This window comes from Sparus aurata, chromosome 24, assembly GCF_900880675.1.
Source record: "Sparus aurata chromosome 24, fSpaAur1.1, whole genome shotgun sequence".
Classification (NCBI taxonomy): domain Eukaryota; kingdom Metazoa; phylum Chordata; class Actinopteri; order Spariformes; family Sparidae; genus Sparus; species Sparus aurata.
In genome coordinates, this window is record NC_044210.1 from 12,713,999 (window position 1) to 12,733,748 (window position 19,750).

General features: G+C 42.2%; 1 protein-coding gene across 1 annotated transcript; it reads left to right on the plus strand.

Moving 5' to 3' along the window:
- Position 1: 1 nt before the first annotated feature.
- On the plus strand, positions 2 to 19,416 carry LOC115577188 (N-chimaerin). The gene is made up of 14 exons (XM_030410110.1): positions 2 to 106; positions 2,416 to 2,454; positions 2,570 to 2,625; positions 6,059 to 6,090; positions 6,217 to 6,330; positions 7,932 to 8,058; positions 8,279 to 8,440; positions 12,768 to 12,845; positions 13,486 to 13,570; positions 14,315 to 14,488; positions 15,587 to 15,664; positions 15,786 to 15,923; positions 16,185 to 16,290; positions 16,711 to 19,416. Exons 1-14 carry the CDS (start codon positions 88 to 90, stop codon positions 16,880 to 16,882), a joined length of 1,380 nt encoding a protein of 459 aa, XP_030265970.1. The 5' UTR covers positions 2 to 87; the 3' UTR covers positions 16,883 to 19,416.
- Positions 19,417 to 19,750: the final 334 nt, after the last annotated feature.

Here is a 19,750-nt window from a genome sequence, read left to right on the forward strand (position 1 = left end):
GAACTAAGTGGGTCCGTTAAGCTGGGAATTGTTGGATCTGCTGGGCTGCTGGTTAATTGTTCATCTTCATCATATCACAGAATCAAGATGGCCCTAAATGTGTTTGGTAAGCAGCAGCACGCCTCAGATAACGGTCTTTGTGCCTCTTTCTGACTGTATTTATGTGGAGGTTTTTTTGTTTAGCTGTGGCTGGTCTATTTGTCTATAGTCTACTGACCAATGTGGTCAGTTACACATTTACTATAATCATGTTTATTTACATATTTTCCTGAAACTGGGAGAGGCCACTAGAAATCTTATGAAGAATCATTATAAGTTTGAGGCTTGTATTGAACTTTTTACTCCACTTCATTTAATTGACAGTTTAACATTAAGGATTTATTTACAAGTCACATGTTTAGTTTACAAAAATGATGTATTTTTGTAGATTAAACTATCCAACAGTGTATACAGCCAGTAAATCAGCATTAAAATGACCTGTTACCAAAGTAAAGGTGTACTATGTATTTTAAGGGAAGACGTATTAAATTCACTGACAGATTTTTGAGTAAACTTTTTAAACAAACTGACCTTAAAGGCAACACAATTTCATACTGTTTTACTTTGTTTATATGTGGCGGACCCTGCCACCTTTCTAGCTTCCAACAGTGTTGTGGGGACCTTATTTTCCTCTGAGAACAGCTTGTTTATTCAGTTATGGAAAAAAGTTTTAATGTCTTCTCCAAACTACACAGTTTACCTGTAAAGTGCCAGTTACAATGTAATGCCTCAGCAATAATAACCAATTACATCATATCAAGCCATACAAACACTGACAGGGCCCTTTCTGCTACGTGATACATACTTTTGATACTTTTACTACTACTACTACTTTTATTTGGGCAACATTTTGAATGCAGGACTTACTTTAAAGGATTATCTTTATATTGTTGTATTTGCGGACCACTAGTACCCCCCCACCCCACTCTGTTTAATGGGACTGAATTATTGCATCTTATTTTGGTAGGCTGCCAGAAAAGATGTGGTGGAGGAAAAACAGAGCAATATTTCTCATAGTAACAGAGCAGGGTGGAGGTATAAAGCCTCACAAAAATAGAAACACTCAACTAAAGCACCAAAGCATCACAATCCTTTAGTAAAACACGCTTGGTTTTATTTCTTTCCACCTCCTGTTGCAGACGGTGCGAGCTGTCGGCGGTCTGTATGTTATGTCTGGTTTCTTGTGAGCGTGTTGCCTTGAGAAAGAGGGTGAGACACTTCTTGCCCAGGGGAGGATTTGGAGTTGTTTTGAAGACAGGATACCGGGACGACAAGTGTTGAATAGATAAGGCTTGTGTAGTGAACTCAGAGTACACAGAGGCAGGAAACAGGCTGTTAGTTTTAGCCATGAGGAGAAGATGGAAGGACGCTTATGCCTGAATTTGCAAGATGCTTGCCAAAGGACAGCAGAGCCTTAAGATGCATTTTATTTCAATCATTGAAAGTGGTCTTTTCCCTGATAGTGGGAAGTCATGTCACTGTGTGAGTCACTGTGAGTCACTGAATAAATTTACACAGCACAGAATTGGGAAAGGATTACACAGCGTAGGACATCCAGTGAAAACCGTCGGCAGCTCCTGCAGAGTTCAGCCAAAATCCAACTGAGTGCTCGAGGCTAAAGATCATTCCGTTGTTCTAAGTGTTGCACAGAGTCATGATGCGTACTCTAATATTAATGTCAGTGTTGTTTATGGTCCGCAACAGCTGAACAAGCAGAGAGGAAATGCTGATATCACCTATGATTAATTTTAAACGGGTCGGCCTCAGGGGGTGACGGAGTATAAGAATGATAAACATCAGCGTGAAAGCTAATTTACATTACACTGCATTTCTGCAAAGGGATATTAATGAATCTTTCACAGATTTTTACCCTTCACAGAGTTGATCTATTTATTAAGTCTCCATTTAGATTCTGTGAGACTTCTTTTGTGGAAAAACACATCATCTATCAGACTGATATCCTGAGGTAATAGTGCAGAAAATAAAGAAAATAAACGAGGTAAAAGCATTAACTTCATATGTCATGCTTTCAGTTGAGGTGCTCGCTACTTTATTAGACGTTGGTATTGATAATTACATACATTTCCTTCAGTATGGCGATTGCACCAGCATTTGAGTACGTTTGATTGGATGTAAAATGTCTGTTTTGCACCCACTGTATTCTCAAATACTCTGTGTTCATTGATTTGTTATAAGGAATACAGGAAATGAGAGAATCCTGATCTCATCCTGCTTGTGCTTCATATCCAAATTTAGACTGAACAGGCAGATAAAATCAGCGCTGATCAATATCTAGCTTTGTCCACTTGGGGGCACTGTTGGAGAGCAAATTAAGTTTGAGTAACTTAGCAGCTGTTGTTGTTCTTTTGTCCTCAGATCATGATGAATACAGGCCACCGGTGTGGAAGTCTTACTGTAAGTAATGCCGGAATCTTCATCTTTAAAACTGTTATGGAGTTAAGATTCCCGTGTCCTCGTTCTTCAAGACACCTCTCATTTGTCTTGTCTCGCTCTGTCTTTTCCTCCACAGTGTACCAGCTCCAGCAGGAGGCACCTCACCCTCGCAGACTCACCTGCACCTGCGAGGTGAGAACACGCTAACTACTTCGCAGCCAGCCCGTGTTTAATTAGTCCGTCATGTCTGGTGTTAATCTTGAGAAATCCAGTGTTGATTAATGTGATATGGCTGTGATGTAGTAAAAATAAACCAACTGTGTAGACTTGAGGCGTTGTGAGCAGGCAGAAAAAAATCAACATTGTTCTACTTGAAAAAGCTTCATTTTTACCAACAAAAACGACAGAGCTGATGGTTTTAGTTTCTCCCAGTCAACTTCTTCAGCAAGTTTTATCATTGAGCTCTTTGGGTGTTGATTGTTAATCATCTGCTGTAGTTGTAATGCATTTTTGTACATGGATATGATTGTACATGTAATACTTTATGAATCTTTTATCTGCACTTTACCTGGAAACTTTACATTTTTGCAGAATAATGTTTCTGTAAAGTTTAAGGAGGTACCCCAGACCCTAGATGACAGATGAGGAAGCCTAAAAATGTCCACTGTTTATATACAGTAGCAACAATCCCGTGACGTATTTGGGTTAACACAGGAAAATGGAGCTGAAATGTGAAACAGGACATGTGAGCTCAGGTGACGTGTGCCATCAGAGTTGTCATCTGGGTATAGCCTTTGACAGATGTTTCATCTGAATAGAAGCCAAAGCACCAAAGCGCAAAGGAGGTCAGCAGTCGATTTGATATCTCATTACCTTGTATCTTCGCTTAAGTGTTGTCGAGAGCTGCAGCGATTGTTTTAATGGATTTGTTGCAAATGAATTGCCAACTATTTAGATTATTGGTTAATTGTTTCAGAGTCAAACATTCGCTGCTTCCAGCTTCTGAAATGTTAAGATTTGTAAGTAAAAATGTAGTGGAGTGGAAGTATAAGTAGCAGAAAATGAGAATACCTCAAAATTGTACTCATGCACAGCACATGATTGAATGTACTTAGTTACATTCTGTCACTCTATATTCTCCAACGTCACACACAGTTTCTGCTCTTGGTTTTAACAGCAGGTAAATGTGAGTGTTAACCAATTAGAACAATAATGGTATAGAAGGAGCCTTGAGCAAGTGTGTGTCTTTGTTGGTGTGTGTGTGTGTGTGCATTCGCTGACTCAGCTTGTAGCAGGGCAGATTGTTTTTGCTGTTGTTGAACAAAGCTTTGTCTTCAGGGAACGCATCTGTTAAGGCAGCAACTACACTGTACCTTTTTAGTACTGCTGAAGGAAAGATGTGAGTTTTGTACTTTCTTTTTTAGGGCCAGTCACTTCCTGTTCCAGCAGGTTTTAGTAGAGGAACGAGTGTAAAAAGAGAGATTTGTTTTTATTTCTGAACAAAACAACATGTATTTAGTCGTCTTTATGTTCTATATACGTTCAGTTTATGCAGTTAAGTGGATTTTCCTGCTGATGTCCACTAAAAGCCACGCTCCAGCACCTCAGCCCACAGGGGACGCAGCCACCAGATGTGTTTGTGTGATTGTGGGGGGAAGGCAAGGTTTAGGGGAATCCAAGTGGGATTAAAAAATGGGGGCTGCGTCTGGTGTTAATCTGTGAAAGACAGTCGTCTCAGGGCCCGGTGGACGGATGTGAGGACGTGTGGGTGATTCCAAATGAACAACTGCTGGCGCTGATGCACTGGCCTGGTCAGGTAGTTGGTGCTGACCCAGTTAGAATCAGCAGACAGAAGGGGTTGGAGGAGCCCCCCCACCTGCTGCCAACAGCCCCATGTTGTCTGCTGGGAGTTCATCCATATGTGATTTAATGATGCACCAATAAGCACTTATCTACGGCTGGTATTTTATAATTTGTGGCATGTCAGGGTGACTTTAACAAGTGGAAACTGTCCTTTAGCGGGGAGCTGGGGGACCTTGAGTTGCATCATTAAGAGTCAAAGATTTTCAGAGCAAAGCGATGCGCCGGTTTACTAACATGAGGAAGGAATAAGCAGCAGAAGAAAGAGGTGGGCGTCTCTAGAAGGCTACCATAGGATCATAAAACAACTATCGATACATCAAAATGTTTTGCTTTTATATGAATCTGATTGTTTTCTCACTCTATGACAAAGTGTTATTGAATTAGTCAATTTGTTGACTTGTGAAGTAGCCCATCAAGCAAAAACTCCAAACATACACATCCACCTTCCCCAGATTTTAACAATTATAGGATTTTTTGCTTCTTCTGTTGCTTGTAAATTAAATAGATTTGGGCTTTGTCTGTTGGTGGAAGAAAAAAGGAATTGGAAGATTTCAACTATGGCTCTGGCAAATTGTACAGACATTTCTCATTCTTTTTCTTTTTTCTGTTTGGCTGAAATTTAAAACGTGTTCAAGATTTGATGCAGCGCTTCATGCCAAACATCTCTTGTTCCGCATGTTCAATAAGTTTGTGAACCTTAGTTCTTTCCAGTCCACAGTCCTGAGTTATAACAGTTTCCTCTTCCCTGATGTGGGCTGACATTTGCCTCCTGCTTACCGGTAATATCATAAATCTATTTAAACTGATGAGCCGTTAAGTGGAAAGCTCTCTACGGAGCTCTTAATTCATGCTTTATTAAAACACAAGCTGACAGTGCTAGCAGTAGTTGCGGCACAAACACACTGCTACAGGTGCCTGACGCAGGAGGTTCAGCGTGTTGAACTCTGTACATAATTATTCCAGTCGTTTCACTCGGTACCAAGTTATTTCATCATTTCATACAAAGTAGACTGTTTATGTGAAAGAGACTTGTTTTTCTTCCAAACAGCTCGCTGCCTGCAGCTCAGCAGCTCAGCAGCTCTCTGTAATGTGCAGTCAAGGATGTCTGCTGAGTGTTAGTAACGGGTATTAGTGGGTCCGCTCCGTGCGTGGCTCGCCGGCGGGCCTCAGAGCGGTTTTGGTCGGTGTCCAGAAGTGCACGTGGATGGCTGATAATGGAGGACAACTTTTGACTATTTTTTTTTTTTTTGACATTTTAGATTTTGTATTGCTGCTGCTGTTCACAACATTTATAGACTGTATGTAGACTGAAATGTGCTGCTCCTGGACCTCCATTGTTGAGCGTACGTGTCCTTCATTTTCCTCTCTTCCAGCGCCTTTCATACACACACAAATAACAGGCGATGCAAATTAACATTCAGCCCCGTCTGCTGGGTGTCTGTTGATTTATTGGCTCAACAGCAGTATTGTTGAGAACAACAGGAGCTTTTTTATCTGACTCGTGCAATATTCTTCTCACCTACGCGCTCACCAACGCACGCTTACTCGTAAAATCTGGGCATGCGGTCTGTTTAGTTGTGGAGCAGGTGGCTTTTCATACACTGCATTGTTGTTGTTGCTGTTGTTTTTGTGAGGAATTATTTGGTGCTCTGCATCGAAAGTTGGTCATCAACATGTTAGTGTGTATGGAAATCCCAGTTTTACCTTATTTCTGTACCGTTTGAGTGATTTACAGACTCCATATTTGTCTTTTCCCCTCCAGGTGGACAACCGACCTAAATACTACGGAAGAGAGTAAGTCGGCCATCTCTTTCTCTATTATTTATACAAGGCACATTTCCTGAGTTCATATCGATATGGTGTTGTAGAAGCTGGTTTCTTATTTTACTTGTGTGACCTGTTTCTGCTTCTTGCGTCCAGGTACCACGGGATGATCTCCAGAGAAGAGGCCGACCAGTTACTTAGTCAGGCCGAAGGCAGCTACCTCATCAGAGAGAGTCAGAGGCAGCCGGGCACATACACACTGGCTCTAAGGTGCATTCCTGTCTGCATCACATTATTTAGGGGACATGTAGACAGTCAAGAACAAAAAGCTTAATTGGCTAGACTCTCATGAGCACGCTTCCTTCTGTGCCGTGACACGTAAGGAAAATAGTTCTAATGTAAAACTGCCCACAAAAATGTCTGAAACTAGTACTGTATGTCTCCTTTATCTTCAACCTAACTCACTCTAATAACAATTTTCATATATAAAACCTATGTAGGATGATTTGTCCAAAATTGGTCTTAACTTTGCTTTAAACTTATCTTGAAAACATCTAAAAAGCATCAAATTTAAGTGCCTGATACATGTAGACACCCTGATAAAAACTCTCAGTGTTCAAACGGTTATTAACCCTGATCTGTGTCTCAGACTTTGCCGTTTTGGGTCCTCAAATCTGCGGTACTTGGGCTGGAAAATTGGATTTTTAAGGTGTGTCCTGAGTCTTTCTGTTCTTTTTGTTGTATTTAAAAAAACTCTGGGTCCACCAAAGAAATTAAGTCCTCGGAAAGAAGGCCAAAGATGATAACAAATGATATTTATCCTTTCCCTCACTTGTTGTACTTCTTCACTCCTTGTTAATCCACTGACACCTTGTAGTTGTTTGACCTCCAGCAGCACCTTTGTCTATATCTGCATGGAGTTGTGTGACAAGGCGAGAAAAAAAGAAGCCGTGTGAATGCTGGTCGTGTGTTCGCGCCTCAGGCGCTGAGAGGTGTGAGGGTTTAGAGGCAGCAGTTGAGCTGTAAGCTGCTTGGCAGGGCTCATCTCCAAACTCACATGGCTCCACACGTCGTCTCTTACAGAGCTTTTCTCTTACTAGGAGGGGTGATAGTTTGTTGAAGCTGAATGAGGCGTCTTGTGTATCCTCGGTTCCACAGAGCTGCCCACTTTGCCTTAGCCTGGTTAGCTTTTCAGTCAGTTTTAGTTGAATATGACCTATCATTTTCTCAGAGTAGGTGCCACACTTCTAAATGGGTGCCCAGCGTCATTCGAATTAGGTTTTGGGTCAGCTGGCTCTATTCATAGGCGCGTCACTCTTCCACCTGCCCAAGTTTCCGTCCCCGTGGTTATAATTACCTTCCATAAATACCCCCTTCATAAACTAGAGTCCCGCTCTGGGTTTGCAGAAAAGGAAAGGTTGGATTTTGGGTTAATGATGTAGCGGTGCTGCTTTATCTCGCGGTGGTTTCATCCACCGAGGAGCAGATAATGTGTTGGCCCAGTTCAGGGTCTGTCTGTCACAGCTCTGTCACTCGGAGTTTGTGCCATTTATTGACACTGTGTTATCTCAGTGACGGGATGAGGTTTGGATGAGATGAAACATCTTTTTTGCAAGTTTCCTCTATTCTCTTTAACCAGTGTTCACACAAAGTCCTGGAAATGTCTAATTTCAAGTGCTAAGAATTCGAGATCTGAGATTTGCTTGAATTCAAATATGTGCTTGACCATTTTAAGCATTAACGGTTCAACCCAGATGCTGCTAAATGCTGTCTGTCTCTGTCTGTGGAAGGAACTGTTAGATCGACGGAATCCCAAAGTTTTGAGTTGCCAATCAATCCTAAAGCCAAAGTGTATCCTCCTTTCCCTCTAGGTTTGGGAACCAGACGAGAAACTTCCGCCTCTACCATGATGGGAAGCATTTTGTCGGAGAGAAGAGGTTCGAGTCCATCCATGACCTGGTCACAGACGGCCTCATCACACTCTACATCGAGACAAAGGTGTGTGTGCCCATCCGTCCTTCAGTTTTCCTTCTTAACTGTACTCTACTATTTGAATTCCTTAAATAAAATACTAAACACTCCCTATTAAGGGATTATTTATTCAGGCAAAAGAAAATAACTTAAAGGGCCAAAATGTTTTAAAATGAAGAATATCACTTCAAAAGTTGCAGTTGTTGTAATTGAGCCACATATTAAAAGTAATCTTCTTCTCTCTCAGGCAGCGGAGTACATCGCTAAGATGACGATAAACCCCATCTATGAACACGTGGGCTACACCACCCTCAACCAGGAGCCCACCCTTAAAAAACTCCTACCGCTCAGCCCAGAGGCTCCGGACGGACCCGCTCCGGCCAAAGACGACAACAACGCTGAGGAAAGGGTGAGGACAAACGCACAAGCAAGTTGCTAATCAATATCTTCAAAACTCATCACTCTATGCGAGAAATCTGGAATCCTTGAAATTGAATCTGTGTAGGAACTCAGGCCAGAAGCTTCCACAAATTAGCATATGTTTTTGGCAAACCGACCTGGAGGCTGAGGGGGTTTTTGGGGGGGTTGGTTTGAATAAGAAATGGAGCAGTGTTGGCACAGACTGTTGGCTACACACCAAGTAATATTCCCCTCAGCTCTTAAAGCTAACCGTTCTGAGACAAATTGAATCATTTATCAAGTCTCTTTGTCTGGTTGTTTTTGCTAATTTCCTTTGCATGTTGTAGAAGACTATAAAATAGTCGGTCAAAACTCAAAAATAAGATCAGGAATAAGTACAGTGGAAAATGTGTATGAAGGCCGAGATGAGGTCTGGTTTTCGGGATGGACTGCTCCAGAGAAGGAACGAGTGATTAAGAAAGTTAAAAGACATAAGTGGGAAGTGTCATACATTAGTGTTTCAGTCCTGCAGAGGAAGGAATCAGTCATCTGCACTTTGAAGGATGAGTGGATTTGTGAGGTGGGCAGTGTGCAAAAATCACTTGGAACAACCAATCTCTTCATAATATTTCCAGAATGTGGTGAAAAAAGAAGTATGAAAAATGATAGATCTGTCACGGTTCCTGTTTTAAAAAGTCACATTTCCAATTCAAATTGATTTTTTCTTGAATAAGATCTTATATCAAATCACAAAATCCCAAGATCGATCTTTTTGATATGTACCTTTTCTGTAGATGTGTGATAGGGTTGGAAATTATCACCGTCAAAAGCAGGTCATTTGTCTTCTGTGGGTGTTTTCATGCAAATGTGAATCTTTCAGTTCAATTTCAGGAGTGCCTAACGTTTGCAGGTTTTATATTTTATTGTGTCATGCAGCATGGGAAACGCACTGGTTGTGGTCTTGGTCTTGACTCTGTCTTGGTCCAACACTGCTCTACATCACTGCTTTCTCTGGTCGGCTGTCTTTTAAATCACGATGTTATGATGGTCAGGGATCAGTTGTCAGTGACTGTCAGCCGTCAAACCTATTCTCCAGTGTGTTTTGGTGTCATTTCAGGACACACTGCTTCTGTCCTCTGCTGTCTATCTGTGTGGGAGTTTCACACAGCACGGAGACAAGGACTTCAGGGTACATTCAGCTGCTCCTCGCAAACTCAGAAATCTCTATTCGAATGTCTATAACTTATTTAAAAACTGGCAAGCAGGCAAGTTTTCTTCTTGAATCGCATGTAATCAGGACCTTGTGAGTCACAGTCGAATTGATTTGGGAAATCAGTGACGATACCCAGCTCTACTTTCTATAAATTCTGGCTTGCAAAGCGTGGATTATGCAATGAAAATGAAAAGAAATGCTGCAGAGTGTTGAAACCAGGGTAAAGGTGAGGGAAGTTGCTGTACATACAGTGTTAGGATGGAAGGATGAGAGTTGAGGAACACAGTGAAAGAAGGAGAAGAAGGAGGAGGAGGAGGATGGATGCAGAGGAGAGATGGCCTCCAGCCAAGGGCTCTGCAGTAAAATTACATAACAGCAGCTTTGCCTGCAGAAACCTGCTATCTCCCAGAAGCTGACTACTTAATATTCAGGAACTGACTTTGTTGTTGGCTCGTTAGTTTTCGTTTAGCTGCGAGATGATTGGTTTGTTGGGTGTTTAGCCTGTTTTAGAAACTTATTCTCGGAGTGTGAAAAACAATGTGGAGATGTGAGGTGTCTGTATTGACGCAGGCACTAACGCAGACGCTAATCACCGTGCAACAAGATTTCAGTCCTGCGGCCGGTTTTATGGGCAGGTGGATGCACCAGAATGAGGCTGGGCATGCAGATTCAGTCATGCAGCTGCTGTAAAACACTCCGACTCACACATACACACAAGTGTAATCCGATGCACTGGATGCCGTTACAACACACACCAACAGGCTCATAACAATGTGTGCAATGCGTTTATCTGCTACACCAGGACCGAGCCTCCTGAGGCCTTGTATGACCTGCAGTGCATGACCACCACTGCACCTCATACATCACTGTCCGCGTGTGTGTATGTGTGTGTTTGTGTGTGTAATGGGGGTGGTCCCGTGTACGTGTGTGCTTTTCATAATTGGCCGGATTTGCAGACAAAGCAGTACGGCTGTGACATTGAGACCAGAGGTGGCTCTCTGTGGGGAAGACGAACGCACCAGATAAATGCATATTTCATACGTTCGCCGCCTTTTATTAGCAGGTTAAATACAGTTTTACGCTCCCCGTGGGGGCGATAAAGACGTGGCTCTGGTGATGAGTTTTTAAATTTTAATTTTTTAAGGCCTTGTTTTGAGTCTGAGTTCACTAGACAGTGACGGGAAGCGTTGTGGTTAAAGGGGAAGGCAGGCTTTGATCCAACTGATTATTTTTGTTGACAACCCAATTAAGTTTACTGTCATACACGAGAAAAGAAACCAGAAAATATTCACATTTAAGAAGCTCAAATCGATTAAAATATTATCAGAGTAGTTGGTGATTAATTGAACAGTTGCAGATCTTCTTAAATCTTGCAAAAAAATACACAAAAAGTGTACAGACGATGATGGCGGCTTCAGTATGAGAGCTCGCTGGGTGTAATCAGCTTTTCCTCCTCTTTCTTTATCTCTGTCTACAATCTAGGCGCTCTTTTGTTCAACACCCTCCACTCCGCCATCTCCATGCAACGAGAACAGTCATTAAATATCCATGGAAAGTCATACATATTCCCTGTGTTGTATATATTATCTGAGGATTAGTGGATTTGAATATGCACCATGTTTTAAAATTCGGCTGAATTCTGATTGGTTTTATTACACAATGTTATTGATTTCTTTGCCTCAAGATGAGATTTGTGGTATTATAATGTTAAAAATCAAACGAAAGATCAAAACACATAATATCTAAGAGTGTAACAGGATTAAATGCAGTCCGGCTGCTTGTTTGTTGACGGGCCAAAAAATGTCAAAGAAGTCCAAAGATCCTCGAACCAGAGGCGGCACTTAATCAGAAACCTCTGGAAAGTGCTTTTCTCGAGTAAAAATGTAGCCTTAAACTGCTCTTATGTAAGGTTGCTTCTTTGATTTAAGGGTTGGATGAGCAGGGCTTTTGTTAGGAGACATCTAAGGGAAAGGATTGTGTACATGCTGTTAAAATATCAAGGATGGGAAAATAAGATCGCAGATGAAACGAGAGAAGAAGGGGAACAAAGACCAACAAAAAGTGTGAACGACTGAATGAAATAACAGCTTGTTTCTCATTCTCTCGCTCCCTCTCTTTCCCCTTCTCTCCTGGGACAATCGAGGTGGCAGATTTGGTGACGAACAACAAGAATCGCCGCCTTCCCATTGGCTCGTTCTCCTCTCAATGTGACCTGTTAAATTCATCCGTTACTGCAACCGTAGCTCAGCCTCTTCCCCCTCTCCTCCTCCTCCTCCTTTCTCTCTCTCTCTCTCTCTTTCTCTCTCCGCCTCCATCACCTCCCTCCTCCGCTGGTGAGTGTGTGTGTGTGTGTGTGTGGAGGGAAAGCGGATTACACACACACAGACACACACACGCTGAGCCATGTGGGCTGGAGCGCTCACCTACACGCGACCGGGAGACGGGAATGCTCATTCTGCCGCATCAGTCCGCTTTGGAGGAGATTTATCGAAGCGTATTCTGTGAACTTTTCCCCCCTTAATTTTAACTTTCTTTAACCAAAGGCATTTTTTTTATTGGCTGGCTGGCTTTGTTTTTTTTGTTATGAAGTGGATTTGCAGCATGCAGCCAGCATCAGGATGCAGAGGGAATGTGATTGGCTGATCTTTGTGGTGCTAAGACGGCACGATTGGTCCTGCGTTGGCTCCGTGGTTTGGGATGTTGTTGTCAGATGAGGCTTTGAAATTATCCCAGTGTAGTTGTTGTTTACCTTAATTATTTTGCGCTCTATTTTTTATTTATTTTTTGCGTTTCCGTCACATTTTGACTTCCTTAATTTGTTTTATTTGTCGTTTGATTTAAACCTCCAGTTGGAATTAATTTTCCTACACGTCCCACAATGCCGAGCCGAGAGTCTTACATCGTTAAGAGAGGTAAAAAGCAACGCAGGCGAGCTCAGAAGGAAACGGGTCAGAAGGGCTCTTTGTTTACCGCCGCTCTCGGTTTAAACGTCAGCGCCGGTTCAATTCCCTCCCTGCCCGCCTCGGACCCCAGCGCGGGCTCAGGAAGCCGCCTGAACCCCTCCAAACCCACCTCCCCTGCTTCCACCTTCTGGCAACCAATCAGGTCTTTTGCCCTTTCACAGCTCACATCGCTGGTGCGGAGGGCCACCCTGAGGGAGAGCGACTTGGCGCCCAAGTACGAGAAGGTCCACAACTTCAAGGTGAGCCCCTCCTGTTTATATGTGTGCGAATGATGCCAGAATCGCTGATTCAGCTCACAGGGTCTTATTCAAATTCAGCTCTGAGAGCACAGAGCTCTACACACACATACACACACACAGAAACACACATTTCTGCATGTACATTTCAGGCTTTAAGCTTTTGTTTAGCGCTTTAGATCCACAGATTTCCATATTACAAGGAGCCATTAGTGAGGAGCACAAAGGTCAGAGCCACAGTGTACGGAGCTCAAGGGAAACGTGGACGAACACACAGTCGCACACAAAGAGCAGCGAGATGTGATGGGAGGTTATTAGCATTTCATTATATCCAGCCAATTTATGCAATAAATGAGCAGATTAAAACTGTAATTTTTCTATAAATGTCCTTTCAGCTCTTCTATTGTGTGTCCATCATTCTTTTGTCAGCGCCTGCTCGTCTATATAAAGATTATTGCTGCTGTTCAGATTTGACTTGACCCAGTCTGGACTACATGAATATTTCCCACTTTGTTCTCAGTGTATACTATTTTTGCTTCTATTTTATTATGTATTTTTTAAATTATTTGTCAGACAGTTCTGTGACAAAAGGTCTGTTTAACGTCAAGTCTCATCTTTCCTCTGATTCTGCTTCTTTAACCAGGTTCACACATTCAGAGGCCCCCACTGGTGCGAGTACTGTGCCAACTTCATGTGGGGCCTCATCGCTCAGGGAGTCAAGTGTGCAGGTAAAACACACACCTTCAACGTTTTCAGTAATCTTTAGTTGATCAGATGCAAACATCCCCAAAAAGGATTAAATTCCTGCTCTTTTTTTTACCTCCTCCGCTGTGTTCGACATGTTGCGCCTCCTCCCTTTCAAACCGTGACTCGAATCTGGGACAACAGGCTGAAAGTTAGTCACTTTGGCTGTTGACTCATCTGCGGTGTATCATGGATTTGAAATGTTAAAAGATTCAATTTGGTGCCAGAGAACACTCAGTTGGTGTGATAATTACTGTGTGTGGGTGACGAACTGTGTACCTCTGCATCGCCTACATTCGAATGCAACTTTCACCATCCTGTCTCGTCATTATGATTCACCTAACAGCTCTTTTTAGACAAAATTACATAACGCTGATGTTGAATGTTAAACACAGTGTAAGGAGCTATTATGTAACTACAACAACAGAAGATGGAAGAGCCAGTGAAAGATGCTTTGCTGAAGCAACAGTGCAAAATGATGATGAAAATCTTAAATGCTATTAAAACGAAGTGAAAAAACAGTGGCAGGGAGCTGCTACAGTCTAATTAATTAATAGGAAACAGTGCTTGGATGAGTTCAGAAATAGGATCATACAGACTTTAACCAGCCCTCAGAAGAGCTTCACCGGGTACCCTTAGATTCATTTTTTCTCTCCGTTAAGGATGCTTTTGTGAGTCTTAAATAAAGCCCGATCAAACCAACTGTATAATCTGTCTTTCTGTGTCAGACTGTGGCTTGAACGTCCACAAGCAGTGCTCCAAAGTCGTCCCTAACGACTGCCAGCCGGACCTCCGTCATGTCAAGAAGGTGTACAGCTGCGACCTCACAACGCTGGTCAAAGCCCACAACACCAAGAGACCCATGGTGGTCGACATGTGCATACAGGAACTCGAGGCTAGAGGTGAGCGAGAGACAGCGAGAGTCTGTTCTGTATATTTGAGTGTGTGTGAGTCAGTGATTGCATAATGTTGACGAAAAAAGCATTTTAATAAAAAAAGCCGTTCGTTGCTGAGAACGCCCACGAGGCAGGCATTTGTATGCAAGATGTGTGTGTGTCGGTCCGTCCTCTCAATATAGCACCGGCGGAATAAATCTAGGAGTGGGAGTGCTTCAGTGTTTTTCCCCATGGGATGTGAGTTGTCTCAGGAGGGCCGCCATTGACAGGATTTCATTGACTACGATTCAAGAGCCGAGTGAAAATAATACATTTAATCAATAAAGACGCCTGAACTGAAGCGATTGAACTTGACAGGAGCAGGAGGGCAATTCATCCTACATCCCTCACTCTGTCTCTATTGTCGTTTACTGCCTCCACCTCTCTTTGGTTACAGCTTGTCTTGTGTCTGTTAAACACCTATTTTTGCATTTCAATTGGGGCAATATGGAAAAGCTTTAGGTGAGAATGTTCAAAAATTAACAAAAATGATTTTAAGAATGTAAAGAAAGCAGTTTTGACATCATTTTTTGGCTGTGTATTGTGTTGCAGAGATATCTACTTAAGTTGGCATGCTAACCAGCTAGCCCTGGCATATCCAAAGCTCCTGTGCTATTGGTGTAAACACTAACACTCCCCTGGTCCCCGAGCTTCCAGTCTGAACACTAGCAGCTCAGCTAACTGAGCTAATAAGCTAACAGCAGCCACAGTTAGCAGTCATTACTGGTTACTCCTTCCATATGCTTTGAGTATGATAGGTGGCTAATTCTAAAGGTGAAATATTAAAGAATATACCACTGTTGAATTCAAAACAAATAGGGGGCAGCCTAACGCTGTATTAATCGCTAACTGATGCCAACTGTAGCTATCGATCGAGCTAGTTGGCTGAGTTAGCCGTGCAGTTAGCAGTCTGGACTGTGTGTTGAGTGTCGGTGTTTACACCACTAGCAAGGATTCGGCATATATCTTTGTAACGCAACACATAGACGCCATGACATCACATTCTGTTAATAATTTGTACATTTTTAATTGTTTTCAACTGAAATTCTTGTTCGATTGTTTCAGGTCTTCAGTCAGAGGGTTTGTACAGAATATCAGGCTTCAGTGAGCTGATTGAAGATGTCAAGCTGGCTTTTGACAGAGGTGAGTGAGACTTTCCCTTTTCTGATCAGTGAAATATCAATAAAGTTACAATAAAACAATAACGGCATCTTCCTCTCACTCATTGTTTGATTGTTCTGTTCCTCCTCGATCCGCTCCACAGACGGAGAGAAAGCCGACATCTCTTCAAATGCTTACGAGGACATCAACATCATCAGCGGAGCCCTCAAACTCTACTTCAGAGAGCTGCCTATTCCTCTCATCACATATGACGCCCACCCACGCTTCATAGAAGCTGCAAGTAGGTCTCCACGCTTTTTGTACCTTGTTATGTAAGATGCAAGAATGAATGGAAGAAGAGTTCAGAAGCCAAGAGGAGCTTTGAAGAGACTTGGCAATGCGTCTTGCATATGCTACAAATGATGAAAAGCTGTGGGTGAAAACTGTTTTATCATGCCTTTTTCTTTGAATCCTATTGTGTGATAATTGATCCAATACCTAGACTTTGTTTGGATCTGTGTTTGCTTCTCATTTAATCTGTGCTCATTGATGTGTGTTGCAGAGATCACAGACGCAGAAAAACGTCTGGAGTCTCTCCACGAGGCCTTGAAGCTGCTGCCACCAGCTCACTGCGAGACGCTGCGATACCTCATGGCTCACCTCAAGAGGTCTGAACGCACAAGTCATGGTTGCACTTAATCACGTACATTAAAGGAACAGCTCACACTCAAAGAGGAAAATTCAGTCACTATCTAGATGGAAAGTCAAAGTTTCATAGTCCATAAAGCATTTCTAAAGCTTGAAAGCAAACAGTGTTGCAGTATTCTCCTAAACAACTGAAGTTTCCATCAGCACGGAACTGGTCCTTTAAGTTGTTTAAGACTTAGTTATTTAGCTTATTGACAGGTGTTTTGTCACCTGTACTGGGTTGCACCAGCTGTTCCAAAGTTCAGACATAGACCAGTTTGAATGAAATTTCTATCTTAGGACAGCATTTCTATGCACTAACATTATAAAGGACCACTGATGTATTCCTATTTTTGTGGTAAGGAGGGCTCATGTTTAGTTTCCGTCCTCTCTCCATCCAGAGTGACCCAGTACGAGAAGGAGAACCTCATGTCCAGCGAGAACCTGGGCATCGTCTTCGGCCCGACACTGATGAGGGCCCCCGAGCTGGACGCCATGACCGCACTCAACGACATCCGATATCAGAGACTCGTGGTGGAAACGCTCATTACACATGAAGACGTGTTGTTCTGAGAGGAGGAGGAATGATTCTTCCACCGAGTCGAGGAAGGACAGAGAGGTTGGGAAGGTGCTTAAACGCTTTGTCCTCGCGTGAAAAGGACAAGAAGATGAAGAAGAATGCAGCCGAGAAGTAAACTACCTGTTTATGTGAGGAGTGGAAGGAACGAGGAAGGAAATTGCAAAGAAGGAACTAAAAAACACACACAGCTAGATGGAAGGAGGCAGTGTTTCCCTAGATTTTAAGCGTAACAGAGATTAGTGAAACGAAGCTTCCACAGAAGATACAAAAAATAAAATTCTACAAGAGCAAGTACAACAACACTGCTTTGTCTGTGTAGGGGAAACACTGCGTGATCCATCTGTATGTTAACGTCTTCTCTTTCTTAAATGGATGCCTTGACAGCTTTTATTGTTCTTGATCGGACTTATTTTAGGGTCTTACCGTTGGGAGAAAGAAATAACGGCTTGAGTTAGCGTTGTTAGCATTTACCACGGAAACTAAATGTGACCGCTAGCCACGCGCTAATGAGCAAGTGGTCACCGAGGTTTCAGTGGAAAAAATACAATAATGCTGCTTTCTAATCAGTGTTCTCCTTTCAATTCTTCCCGTTACGAAGCGTCAAGGTATTCTTTTAATCCCTCCTCGAGAGAAGCAGCAGCAGCACTGACTTCACAACAGTAGACAGCTGGATGAATGAACGAATGAATGAAAGTGACTTCCTCGCCCGTAACACGCACTCATTCCTCTGAATGGAACTTAAGTGACTTGGACCTATTGTGTTTTCATTCCTCTGTTAAACCTCATTACTTTACAGCTCCCTCTGCAATCAGACATTACATTTAAACTAACAACTAAGTAGTTTTTTAATTGCTAACATAGAAAAAAAAGCATTTTTCATGTCATATCATGAGCTTTTGTTTAAGAAATGTTTTTCAAGGTTTGTTCCTGTATGATTGCATCAAATAACACAACTGGCAGAGCTGTAAATTAAATAGTTTAACATGTTTTTCTCACTTCTCCACCTGTCTGTTTTGCCTCTCAAGGGTAGAAACATTTCAGATTCTGTATTCCATTTAAAGGGAACATTTTTGCAGAATATATCAAAGTATTTGACCCCCCAGGGGCAGACGCGGAAGAGATGAATGCATCTTAAGTGACTTGAAACTTACATATGTGAAACCGTTTTCTATTTTGCTTTGTTTTGCTTTGGTTTGCCGTTTGTATAGAGCAGTATTGTAATTAAGCAGTGTAAACAAGCAGTTTTTTTGTGATCAAAATACTAATTGAAATTCCTAATGGCGCGCCCGAATGCTTTTCAACACTAATAATTTCAAGGCCTGTCAAATTTATTAGCCCAGAGGGATAACTCAGACACGGATTATTAGAAATTTTAATATCATCCTGTCCCTTCTCGAAAATGAAGGCAAAGAAGCTCAATTAAACTAAAACTCATAATGTTGATTACTCTGTATTGGTCTTTGCAATAAAGGTTGGTATTGGTGCTTCCCTCTCTGGACGGCGGACATTTTTCTGTGATGACACGCTCAGGGTGGGGTACCGTATGTTTGAACTTCTTCAATCTGAAAACAGTGAAATGAAAACACTTCAGACTTCCTGTGATCATAGAACATGCACTCTGGTACACAGCAATACAACGTCTGACTTCCCACCTTGAGCGTGATGTCAGAGGACAATGGCCGCCCGGTTCTGACTCCACTGATGATGATGAGACGTCTGCTGTCAAGTCAGTTCTGTTAGCTTAAACATATCCAGCCACCACTTCATCATCTAACTGTGAAATTGTGAGAACTAATCAAGGCCATTTTTATCTTACACTTTGCTGACTCTGCCAGTGAAACCCCGAAGAAATTAGATTTTTCTTTTGGATACGTGAGGATCGGGTGCTGGACAAACATCGCATAGAAGAAGATGTTTTGATCGTGCTCTGATGTGATGACAGCAGTATTAATTATGGGAGGATGTTGCCAAACACCTGTAATATGAAGGAGTGTATTTGCCATGACCTTTTTTTTTAACTAGTGCCATTTGAAAAGGGTGGATGCCATCTGCATGCACCTCAACTAACACACTAAAAACCCCCTTTTTCTTTTCTACCCCCATTTCTGTCGGGGGTCACTAATTATCTGTAGTGCGCTTCATTTTGCAAAGAAGTGACAACCCCGACCGTTGGACCGAGCGAAGATAGAGTTAGGGTTGTAAAAATTAAAGCGCACCCATGCGGGTTGGGTGTAAGTCCAAATGGATGTATCATAAAAGTAACATCAGCATTTTTCTAACATTTTTCTTTTCATGTGTTCTTTACTTTTGTTGACTTTAATCCCTCTTCCTGTCAATCTAACCTTTTACTAACTACCATCAGACTAACCCGATGACAACATGTGAGCCTTCAGTGATCTGTGACACTTGCTTTTTTTTTTTTTGGCATCAAGAAAATGTCATTTTTTTTATTATTGTCATTGCTGTAAAGTATTTTCTATATGGTTTATGCATGGTGGAATTAAATTATTAAATATGGCTCTCAGTGGGTTTGTGTCTGTATTTTGTTTCATATCCAGTTAACATGAGAGAAAACGCCCGAACCAGGTCTCTAGCCTTCAAGGCCGTCCACATCCAAATGCTGCTCAGACCACATGCCCCAACCTGAACACTTTGCTCTACTACTGTTACCGCCATCGCTCAGAGCAAAGTCCGCTCAACGAAGTCACGACTCTTCTCTATTTTTGCACGTCAGTGGTGGAACAAGCTCCTGACCAATGTCAGCACAGCAGAATCACTCCACATCTTCCACAACTGACTCAAGACTAATTTGTTCAGACTTGACCTCGATCCAGCATCGCAAGATTCCTGCTAATATATAA

Bases quoted from the DNA above. Each gene is read 5' to 3' on its own strand.
- LOC115577188 (XM_030410110.1), top strand. The intron at 15,665-15,785 runs GTGAGTGAGACT...TCCGCTCCACAG, and splicing joins CAAGCTGGCTTTTGACAGAG to ACGGAGAGAAAGCCGACATC. The intron at 15,924-16,184 runs GTAGGTCTCCAC...TGTGTGTTGCAG, and splicing joins ACGCTTCATAGAAGCTGCAA to AGATCACAGACGCAGAAAAA.